The following is a 12,835-nucleotide window of genomic DNA, read 5'->3' as shown; positions in this document are numbered from 1 at the left end:
TCTTTAGTATGTAGCATTTATAGAAAGTACATTTCTACTTTCCCAAAAACAAAATTCTCAGCTACAAATTTGTTACCAACATTTGAATAGTGCAATATGTGATAATTTTTTTTATCTTTTTCAAATCACTGTGCAGACTATACACTCAGTATAAAGTATGTGCATACTGGAAGGAAAAATGCTTTATGCCTGCTTCTTGAAGTCATCCATTCTCTGTTCTCACATTTTCCATTAGAGAGTCATGAGGAGACAGTCTCTATCCCTGCACAATGCAGGAACATGTGAGTTCAGAAAATGGATTAATATAAAATTAATACATGTAGTGCAGTTGTAAGTGGGTGAATAACTTGTATTCATTAACTGAAACCACTGTTTTAGAGTAGGCTTAAATACAGTTAATATAATAGTTTCAGCGTTAACAGCTAATCCAGATTAGAATTATTCATTGTTGTTAACTTGTATCACTTTGCAGCATTAGTTATTCACTTTGATTTAGGAAGTATAGAGGGAAAAATATGACCCTTGAGAATCTTAAAATAAGAATATGTTTATGTGAGTCTTGGCGTGTACATAATTTATAATCAATTATGAATAAAATAATTTATCAAGTGAAGATTGTACCCAAATCTTTTTTCTGGGCTAAGGTTTTTTAAAACAGGCTCAGTAAAAAGCGATTTTTCAAATTGGAAAGGTTTGTGAATTTCTGCCATAACAATTTTTGACAATTTAAGGCTGTAAAATTAACAGCTCCTTATAATGCCATACAGTATTTTCACAATTTTTATAGAGTGCAAACCGATGGATTACTGGGGGTTATACTACATTTATGCAATATCTGAATCTCATGTACTCCATAAAAATGCTTCTGATGTGCAATCTGTGAATGTAAGATTGATTGAATGATAGTGTTTCATGGTAATGAACCAAGATACTAAGCATAGTTTGTTTAAGGCTTTTACCTTCTAAAATTACCCACACACACATACTAGTACTTGAAAGTTTGGAAACACCAAGAAATTGATACTTTTTTATCAATATACACAGATGAACAACTGTGCAAGAGAATAAGTATAGCTTTGAGAAACAGACACCTTACAGATCATTAGTTGGCTGCTTCCTTAAACAGAATATGCCAGTGTCATCTGCAACAGTGAAAAGATGCTTGCCTTAGAGGAAGAGTTTCAAAGAAAGAGCTATTTCTGAAACTGCTAAATTTAAAGAAAAGTTTAAAATGAGCAAAAGTTTAGAATCTCCCAGAAACCCACAGTCCAAAGTCTGTATTTTGTTTTGGTTTTTTTTTTATTAAGTGATGATACTGGATGGGCGGCACGGTGGCGCAGTGGTAGCGCTGCTGCCTCGCAGTTAGGAGACCCGGGTTCGCTTCCCGGGTCCACCCTGCGTGGAGTTTGCATGTTCTCCCCGTGTCTGCGTGGGTTTCCTCCGGGTGCTCCGGTTTCCTCCCACAGTCCAAAGACATGCAGGTTAGGTGGATTGGCGATTCTAAATTGGCCCTAGTGTGTGCTTGGTGTGTGGGTGTGTTTGTGTGTGTCCTGCGGTGGGTTGGCGCCCTGCCCGGGATTGGTTCCCTGCCTTGTGCCCTGTGTTGGCTGGGATTGGCTCCAGCAGACCCCCGTGACCCTGTGTTTGGATTCAGCGGGTTGGAGAATGGATGGATGGATGGATGATACTGGTGTTTAGTGTGTACTAACTCTCCATACTACTCACTCTTGATATGAGATATATGTTAACATTGGGTTACATAATGAGAATCTAAAGAATTAATGGCAGAATATTCACTTACGAGAGAGCAGAATGCTCATATGTAGTTGCAGAACACACAACTCTGAGAGCAGAGAATCCTTGCACATAGCTTGACATGATGCATCTTTGCTCGATTATTGCCTGGCATTTTTAAAATATTATTCGGTAGAGAGAATCAAGGTCTTTGTACTCATCTGATAAAGATACATGTCCCTTTATACAGTGTGAAGATGAGCAGACAATATGATGATGCGAGTCCAGGAAACAACAGAGTGTTACAGTTCAGCTTGTCCTTCTGTTCAGGAGTGAGGCATGAGACTGCAAATCTAGGGAGCATGGAGTGGATGAATTATCTAAAAGCAGTGTGACCTTTTGAATAAACAGTATATTTATTAATAGTACACAACAAACACCAGACCCATTTGGCTGGAATGATAATATGGCTATATTATATATGATTATTAATGTTTATTGACAAATATTTCTCAATATGTAGAACGTATTAACAGTCTGTCATGTTGATAAAGATAAATCACAATCATTAAAATTGATTTTGTCATTTAGTTTTTCAATTAAATTACATCTCCTAGCTTAGTTGAGCAATAGAATATGATGTGAACACTAGAAAATTAAAGCTATTTATCACTTGGTAAAGTCTATTATTAATCTGAATGCTAGGCATAAAATCTGGTCAATATTATATATTACATTTAGATCAGCTCCAACTGAGAGCCTGTGGGGTGGAAACATATTGTTTAAAATGCTTACTAAAATTACAGATTCAGCTTTAAAATTTCCAAGAAAAAAACTGACCAGGCCACATCAGCCAATACATTTACAATGCATACAAAATTGAGTATATCTTTAGTCAAGAAATTATTTTTTTTATTTTTAATGTTTTTGGCATTTATTCGATATGGCATCATTTGCTGGAGATTTGGAAGATTATTATGTGATTTAATTTAGAGATCAATGTATATTATGGTATTATGCAAGTTTAACTTAATTATAGACAGTCTTTCTTTTTAAATCTGAAATATCTAGCTTATTCTAAAATAACAAAATTCTGTATTCCCTGATATGTCAGTGTAAACACTGCCACAATAATTAGAAATAAGAAGGTCACATGTTGCCTTTAGATATTTGGTCATAGTAATATACTCTGAATATAAATAAAGTAAGCCTTTTAGCAGTTTAATCTTGGTAACACGGATGCTCATATATCACAGTTTTGCAGCTAATGATGTTTTTATAAAATACCAATAGTATGAATACAAATGACTTACACATTTTAAATGTTGTACTATTATGTTTGTGTATATGTAATAAGTGAATACTGTTGTTGCAGCAATATAAAAAAATTTTAGTCTAGAACTAGTTAGGTATTTTAAAAGAAAAATATGACATGCTGCATGTGATGGACAGGTGCACTGTCCAGGGATTGCTCCTGCCTTGCACCCAATGCTGACTGGCTTCAGCTTTCATGCAAACCTATACAGTATAAGTGAGTTTGAAAAATGGATGAATGGGTGCTTAAACCATGCTGAAACGTGGTAGCTGGGTGGTTTACAGTTTATGGAATAAAAATGACTTCTATAGAATATTATAAGAAGTATTAATAATGGCTCCATTAACGTGTACAATGTAGCACAAATACACTTCCTTAATTTTAAGTTCCCAAGTCAGAGATACTTGTGATTTTGAAGAACAGGTAGTGTTGCTTTATTATATTGCATTTCTTAAGGTAAGCTGAGTCAGACCAAGGCTTTATGTGCAAGAAGTAGCAAGAATATGTTATTCACTCTTTAAAAACTAATCTTTTAGCATGATTGACCAAGTGCTGTCTTTTCCTGGCTTACAGTAAGACAAATTAAATATTAAAAAATAAAATCTTTATTTGTTATTTGCAGTTGTAAAATAAATAAGATCGGTTCTGGACAGTATTTCATTGGAACATGGGAGGAAATTGGAAAAAATAAATATTCATGAATAACAATTTAGTAATACAGCTTCTCAATGCATTGCAGCTTATTCTACATGGGATGTAGTACATGACTGTATCACACTCATCGAGTACAAATTGTCATGTAATATTTTTTTAACCTTTTGAACCCAGTAGGTCTGTTTTTGGGCCAGCTGCATAGTGCTATATACTTGAAAGGCCTGTACAACAACAACAACAACATTTATTTATGTAGAACATTTTCATAAACAATGTAGCTCAAAGTGCTTTACCAGATGATAAAAAGGAAGTTAATATATAAAACGTAAACAAACAATAGGTTAGGAACATGCGCTGACAGCATGTTGCCGCACCCATCATACGATGAACCACCTAAGATTAGGCAATAATATTACACAGTATGTAACAAAGAAAAAGGTAAGGTCTGCCAGGCTGGACAAAAAAACATAATCTGCAGGGGAACCAAGACCAAAAGACCATTTAACCCCCACTGGGCATTCCACCTAACATAAATGGTAAAAATCAGTCCTAATGTGGACATCTGGGACACCCGTCATTCAGTCCATAAATGCAGCTCGCCTATCTGTCATCATAACCCTGCTGACCTGAATAATGGCCTGCACATATTTGTTACGCTACTCTACACCCTAAATCTTGCAGTCTGCTGCTATAGAGGCATATTCTCAAGAGGCTGCTATACCTCCTTGGACTAATAATACAATATAATACAATACAATTTATTTTTGTATAGCCCAAAATCACACAAGAAGTGCCGAAATGGGCTTTAACAGGCCCTGCCTCTTGACAGCCCCCCAGCCTTGACTCTCTAAGAAGACAAGGAAAAACTCCCAAAAAAAAACCTTGTAGGGAAAAATGGAAGAAACCTTGGGAAAGGCAGTTCAAAGAGAGACCCCTTTCCAGGTAGGTTGGGCATGCAGTGGGTGTCAAAGAGAAGGGGGTCAATACATTACAATACACAGAACAAAACACAAGTAACCCTCAATACAGTATAACAGTAAAATAAAAAGATTACAACTACAGAGCAGAATTTAACAGTAGATGATATCACATAATAAGATTTGGATTAGTCCTGGAGACCACAGCCATCTAGTTGCCTCCCCCAATTGGCCATTCCATAGCTAGGATAGCGCTGGGCCAGCCAATCCGATGAAAGGACCCCTCTACCTGATGAGTCCTGTGATCCTCCATCAGAGATAACTTTACCTTAGGCAGGCAAAACCACCTGGCAGGTGGGCAGTGGCACCAAGTGCCACATTTGAGTACCGAGAAGAGAAACAGAATAGGTGAGGGTTAGTCACAAATTATAACTATCATGTTACTTATGTTTTAGTGCTAATGACCAACAACAGAGATGCAGTCTGTACAGTTAATCAGCAGCTCTAGTCAGGATATGCTAAACTAAAGTTGAATCCCAGCAAGACTGAACTCTTGTATATCAAAGGCAGCTCATCTCCGAATCTTGACCTTGCAATCTCTCTTGACAACTCGGTTATCGTCCCCTCAAAAACGGCAAGAAGTCTTGGTGTCACTCTAGATGAAGAATTGTCTTTTTCTCCACACATCAGCAACCTCTCCAGGTCCTGCAGATATCTTCTTTACAACATCAGGAGAATCCGCCCCTTTCTCACTAAAGAGGCTACTCAGCTTCTCGTCCAGACCTTGGTCATCTCTAAGCTGGACTACTGCAACTCTCTGATGTCTGGACTTTCACTAAAGGCAACACGACCACTTCAATTGAACCAGAATGCAGCTGCAAGACTCATTTTTAATATTCCCAAATTCTCACACACTACACCTCTACTGCGGAACCTGCACTGGCTCCCTGTGGCTGCCCGCATCAGGTTCAAAATCCTAACCCTTGCCTTTAAGGCCAAAACTGGAACTGCACCACCTTACATATCAGCACTGGTTAAGCAGCGTGTCACTTCTCGCTCTCTCAGAACATCAAGCACTGCTCGTCTCGAACCACCCTTACTTAAAAGAAGAGGACGACATGCATCAAGACTCTTTGCAGTATTGGCTCCTCAGTGGTGGAACAAACTTCCTCTTGCTGTACGAACAGCAGAGACCCTCACTGTCTTCAAACGTCGTCTGAAGACACACTTCTTTCAACAGCACTTGGACTAAAGTCCCCATACTTTTTTTCTACCCTTTTTCTCAAAAAAAAAAAAAAAAAAAAAAATTTTGTACTAACAACTTACTATTTTCTTCTAGCATGGTTTTGTGTACAACTTGGTCAGCGGTAACTTGTTTAATGACAGTAGATTTAATCCTAGCCTTAAAGACCGAAGAACAGTCGTAGACTACTAAGCACTGTTGTAAGTCGCTCTGGATAAGAGCGTCTGCTAAATGATGTAAATGTAAATGTAAATGTAAATAGTGAGTCTCCAGCCGAGATTTGAAAGTTGAGATCAAAGGGGCATCTCTTGTAGTAGCTGGCAGACCATTCCACAGTTTAGGGGTCCTGTAAGTAAAAGCTCAACCTCCCACTGTTATTTTATTAATCCTTGAATCATAAGCAGACCGGCATCTTGAGATCTTAATAGGTGCTCTGATTCATAAACCGTCTGGCCGGAATACTCACCTTCCCTGTATTAGACTACACACACAATATACCTCTATTATGCTACTTATACTTTTTTACAGCTTCAGGTTATGTTTTCTTCTTATAGATTTCAAGAAGAAAATGGAAAGGATTTCAGTTATTCTTTAGCAGAGGATCAACTCAAAAAAATAGTGTGAGCAGAGAAGTACAAGCAGGCAAAGATAAATTTTGCCCTTTTGCTTCAAGGTGATTTCTTTCCTCACCTTAGGACATCTGTTTTACAGTGTGGCTGGTGTTACCATCGCAGTCAACCTCTACACCTGTCATGGCCTCTGGTGTGAGTTGCACCGCTCACAAGGGAGTTCAGGCATTTGACACCAGAAGCAAGAGCCCTGCAGGGAAGGGGAGATGCAAGGGTGACTGATTGGAAATACATTAATGTGAAGTAACTGTCATTCTTCTACAGAGTGGTTTGTCCCAGTGAAACGACCTGTTCTAAGAAACATACACAAAAAGTGCACTTTATGTTGTTTTGTAATGTTTCTTCACGTCTGCAGTTGCCAGGTTTGAATAAATACTGCTTTGTTAAATTTAATTTGGTTGAGATTGCCCTTGTTTTGCTTACAAGTTTAAAATTGTTCCAATAGAAACCACTAATGAATATAAACAAGAATGATTAATGCAGACATATGTTGTAGCCTGCAGGGAGTACTAGAACAATCATATTGGTGTGATTGTATGAATCAAATTAAATTGAGCATTTATGAAGTGCTTTAGAGAAGATTTCAAAATACTGAGATATATATCATGTATCGCGAAATGGCCTAAAATTATTTATAGGGCATATTGCCCAGCCCTATACAGCTGTCCAGTGATTAGCATCGCTGCATCATTGCATCTGTGACATGGGGTCAATTGCTAGAGCAGTAAGATTTTATGTGGAATGTTCTCATTCTTCACCTGGCTTTGCTGGTTTTCAGCCAGTCAGTGTGTTCTACATGTTACGATGTTGGTGATACTGAGTTTGGGAGTTTTGAGTGTTTGTGGCCATATGTATGAATGTGCCCTTCAATGGACTGGCATCACATTAAGGATTAGCACATACAGTGTATTTTAAGAAATGTGAATAGCAAATACACTTTTATTTGAAGCTACACAGTGTATAGGACATGTCATCTCCAGACAACACTTCATTCAGTATGTACTGTGCAAGATATTTTTGTCATTGATTGAGGCTCCTTTTCAATAGATAATGCTATTTTGAACATGGGTATTTTCAAACTTTCTAACACATATTTTCTTCTTTTTCCTACTTACAGCAGCTCCAGGTAAGACCCATAATAATAAAAGTAGTATTTGTTTTTTATTAATTTTATACTTCTTTGTGACCAATCAATCACAAAGGACGATAATAACACAATTCAAAGAAACAAGATAATTCAGTGTGCAGTGGTTTGTGAACATTGCCTGAACCTTTTTTTATTGAATGTAAATTTCCCTCCAGGGATAATAAAATTGTATTTAATGATTGATTGTTATGATTGCTGTTTCTGTTTTTCTTTTCATTTTGTTATTGGCTGAACAAGAAAAGCATGACTTTATTGCATTCTGTTTTTTCATGTAGTCACAGGGTATTTTATTCAGTTGCTTATTTATTGACAATTTTTACGTTTTCATTTCAATACTTAAGGATAGTCTTTAAATTTGCATAGATATGGCATTGTGTCTAACAATGAGGTGTGAAGGCAAGATTGTAATGATTTTTGACAGTTTTGTATTTAACCATAAAGATTTTATTTATTCACTCGTTACCTGCTTGTCTTCATAAAAGTTATGGTGGTAATCTGATGATTTAGTCAGAATAGGCCAACCCATCCCTAGCAGGAGTTTTCACTTCCTGCCATGCTGCGAAATTTTAATGTGTACTTGGTCTTTCACTGGATCCTCTTCCAGTGTGCAATGCCTAGTACATGTTTACGACACTGTTTCCTTTTTATATCTGTTATATGACAAGCTAATTTATTATAAAAATTATGTAAAGAAGAAATTATAAAAATTATGTAGAGAAGAAATATAGTATTTTTAACATAAGGTGCCATTGTGAGGTTCAAACAAGAGCCTTCTTGGTATATTGTTGTTATGAATAAAAGCAGGAATACAGAACCAAGCAAGTTCAAATAATTTAAAATGATTAGGTTGAAGGGATTGTCTTTTTTTAACCATCTTTTTGCTTTCTGGCAAATAATTATGTTGTCAAGAAACATGTTTTGGATTCTGTTCCGACTTCATGACCTGATATAATGGACTGCTGTGTAATGTGAGAAGCACCATGTTAGCAATATTCAAATGTCATTAAAAGAACTACGTTGGTCTGTTGTAATAAAACATTTCTAACATCTTCCTTCTTTTTTCTAGTTGCTAGAAGAACAAAGGAAATACCTGAAAAAAAAGTGAAGGATGAAAGAAAGGTTCCAGCAAAAGGTATGTACTTTTATTATTCATTATTTCACGCCTTGAAATTGTGTGTTCTTTGGAGCAGTGAGTAAACGGAGACATTTTTTAGCTACACAAAATGAAGCTTTGTCCAGATTGTTTAATGTAATGTACAGAATTTAAACAGTGTGCATTCGTTGTAGAAACATGACTATTGCATAAAAAAGTTAATTACTATGGCATAATACAATTATTATTAATTAATTAATTAATTAATTAATTAATTGATTGATTGATTGATTGATTGATTAATTAATGTTAATTTCAAACTACAAACCTAAAAATATCCCTAGTGATTACTGTATTCAATCTTCTTTAAAAAATAAGCAAAAATTAGAAACTGACACGTTGTTTGATTAAATATGGACATTTGTTTATTAAAATATAGCCTTACTTATAAATTGAACCTGTGTCTTACGATTCAATATTCTTGAAAGCCGTCATCACCTTTGCGTATATTTACCCAAAACTCCGCTCTTGGCCATGCATTTTTCATGTGAAAAGAACCACTTAAATTAGACTAGCTTCTAGTACTATTGTAACAGTATGTATTCAGTAATCATACTATAATGGTGGAGGAATGGCTAACTGTTTTAAATAGGTTAGCTTGATTTTAGCACAGTATATCTTGAGATAGTTGCTGAATATTTTTATAATTGCTATAATTATGGGACAAAACAAATGATGTTGCCAAGTAAACAGAACAGCTAATGAAACAATAACTGCTATTAAAAGCCTGATCTTAATAATCCCATCATTACTGTGTAAAATTAAGTAAAACAACAGGGTGTTGCTAACTTATTCTCAAAACAGTATAGCAACTGTTGCGAGAAACAGATATCTAAAACTAAGAATAAACACTTACTGATCAAATCAAATACACATAAGTAAAGAAATAGTTGTTTATTTCGGTCACCTAGTCAGCAAATGTATTTTATCAACATTTATTGTTTCTGGCATAGCCTGTTAGGTCAAAGCTATTTGCTCAATTAAAGGTTCTTAATGTTCTACTTCATTCTGCTGCCTGAGAAGAACAATTCGAGTGAATTCAGCTAAAGTGCACCCTTTGTTAATTTTCAAAATGTTTCATTGATATACCCGAGTAATTTTCATCATACCTGTCTTAAGTCTAAGCACACCATATATATATTATCTCAACATTACTGTCATTCATTTTGCCTGAAACAGTTCTCCAGTTCACATTTCACATGATGTTGAAAAAATGAATGGGTGTTTTAGGTACAAAGGCTATTGAAATAAAATTGGCGCGTGTTTTGCTCAACCCACAATGTTTTCTCAGAATTATTGTTGAAGTTATAAATAAATGATATATGCTGTTGGGTTCCAGGAATTTAAAATGCATCCCTTATATTGTAAGGGATTTGTGTCTACTGAAACACACACCAAGTAGAGAGACTTTCCACCATTCTGATTAAATTCATCAGCAAGCTTTGTCTCTTTTGTTGAAAAGTTTTGGAGGTAAAAACAGAACCCAACCGTAGGTGAATGTGTATACATGAGCAGAATCGTCAACTGATGTTTAAACATCTATTCCTCAGAGATCCATAGATTTGAGTCCATCTAGAATTCAATCCATTTACTATGGAACAATTCTATCAAATTAGAACCAAACGTTATTTACAGAACCCTGTTTAACATACTGTAACTACCCAACATTGTGCCCATTGTTGTTTTTGATGTGTGAAATGGAAACAATCTAAATTAATCTTTTAAGCCTAACAGATGGTAAATTGATGGTTTTTACTCCAAGACATAGTATATTCCCACATGTATTGGATGTCTAATTTAGTTCTTTCAAGAAGAGAACTTAATTAATTCAACCTGGTGAGAAAAAAGTGAAATTCCTGGGATTTTATACATGAAGGTGTGCACTCTCTAAAGGTGAGAGATGCAACCCAGGCTCAAAAATCCTCTGCCGTTTCAATTGAGACAAACGGGTGGTAGGGGCTTTTTTGTATCACAGGTAGCACCTTTTATACCTAACCAGACACAGGATCAAGAGCCAGGATCGTCGAGAGAGCTAGAATTTATTGAAATTAATTCAATCGTGAAGTAAATGCAACAGAAAATGGAACACTGAGGTGAGATGAAGTGAGAAATGAGATCACATTTATAGTAAGAGAAGGAGTTGGAGTAAAAAGACATCTCTATATATATATAAAATCCAATATCTGTCTGTCTGTATGTCTGTCTGCCGTTCACGAGAGAACTATTTAAAGAATTTAGACCGGGTTTTTTCTATAATTTACTTGAACATTCCAGTTGATTTTGTGACTTCTCTCATCGCATTAAGTATCACTTGCAGGAACGATATATTCATGCTAATCTGAGACAGAGGCTGCAGACCGAGGGGAGGGGGAAGCGTGACATGAGGAGTGGGGAGCTGCGTGGGGCCCTCCTCACTTACACGCCAGCCTCCATTTGAGTTGGCCTACCTCTCGCAACGTTTTGGAGTGTTCTTTCCTCCGCTTAACTAGCGATACCTGTTTGTTTATTGATTTTTAAAGTTTGTCCTGTTTCACTACCACATGGGCAGAGCCGCGGGGGACAGCTAGTTTATGATAAAAGAGGAAAGCCACTGAGAAATAAAAATGTAGTCTATATTCAGAGTGATGGCCTGGTGGCAAGACAGAATATTCTTTGGCAAAGGTGTTTATTAAATGGAAAGAGTCAACAAACTTTAAATTGAAGATGAACTTTGGATTTTGGAGTTTTATCTAATAGGGAATTTGTGTCAATGTTGCAATGTTTCTCAAAGAAATCTGATACAGCACCGGGAGAATCAATTTCTCAACTGGAAAATATTGCTGTTTTGGTCATATGATGATCCACACGTAATTTTAAATCAGTTGCTTAATATTTGATGATTATTGCTATTATGCATAGTTCAAATATGTATAATTAAAAAAATGAACTTTACTAATTGCTTTTTCATGACATTAATAAAAAACAACAATTACATTGTGGTGGATTGCCAGCTTTCGATTCCAGCTCTCACCCCAGGCCGCCAGGAGGAGCTCTCCCAACAGCCTGAACGTCCCCCGAGTTCCAGCAGGGCCTCATCGACTATGTAGTTTTTATACGCAGCCCTGCTGGATACCTTGGGGGCCACCAGGCGTCGCTGTAGGGGGGCTCGTAGGCTCGTATGTGCTGTATAACCCGGGAGTACGTCATGGTCATGTGACAGGAAGGAACGACGTGCTCCCGGGGTGAAGAAAAGAACTGTTTACCCTGACCCGGCAGGAATACAGACTTGTGGGTAATGGAACAGAGGCACCTCCGGGTCAGGGTGTATAAAAGGACTCTGGGAAAGCCCAGACATTGAGCTGAGCTGGGAGGTAGGAGGGCTAAGTGTCTGAGCAAGGAGGAAGAGTATTGTATTGGTGATTTGTTGAGTTTATGAATAGTGTGGAGTGGAGGGTGCTTTGTGCACTGTCCAAGAAGATAATAAAGAAGTCTTGTACTTTTACCTGGTGTTCAGAGTGGTACCTGAGGGTTCAAGAGGTGGAGCAAAGCTTCTACTGCTACAACATACAATAAATAAGATACCAAGTAATAAAATTGATAAATGCAAGTAGATGCACAAAACACATTCATTGCTTGTGGTGAGCAGGATTGCAAACTAAGTTTTACATTTTAAAAGAAATTTTAATGAAACTGTATACCAAAAGAAAGTTCCGGTTGTATCTCAATCTGAACACTAAGCTGTGGTATACAGTAATTGAAGTGTCTGCAACAAGTCAATTTAAAGTAAAAATTATATGTTGTCATTGGGCTATTCTAGTACTGCTTGCACAGCCGCAGTGGGCATGAATGCTTGGTATTCTAAAAGACATTGTCCAATGAGTCCAAAACAAGTTAATGATATTCAACAGAACACAGCACTTAGTTTTAGGGTCTACACAATAATGAATAAATGACTAGACTATTTTTTCAGTGTAGGAGCATTGCTAGAAAATCTGGTTATCAAGTCACCAGCTACGTAATCAATTTGTGCAGAAGACAATATATACTGTATATAACAGATGTAT

The 12,835-nt window shown here is 36.6% G+C and overlaps 1 protein-coding gene across 1 annotated transcript in view; it reads left to right on the top strand.

The window, feature by feature from the left end:
* Positions 1-12,835, top strand: part of trdn (triadin) — a 456,738-nt gene that overhangs the window by 125,638 nt on the left and 318,265 nt on the right. Inside the window, exon 7 of the mRNA XM_051924220.1 lies at positions 8,706-8,771. Coding sequence (XP_051780180.1) covers positions 8,706-8,771 — 66 coding nt within the window. The remainder of the gene's footprint in view (positions 1-8,705; positions 8,772-12,835) is intronic.

Source organism: Erpetoichthys calabaricus, chromosome 3 (genome assembly GCF_900747795.2).
Source record: "Erpetoichthys calabaricus chromosome 3, fErpCal1.3, whole genome shotgun sequence".
NCBI lineage: Eukaryota > Metazoa > Chordata > Cladistia > Polypteriformes > Polypteridae > Erpetoichthys > Erpetoichthys calabaricus.
This window is presented reverse-complemented; position numbering and strand designations above follow the sequence as displayed.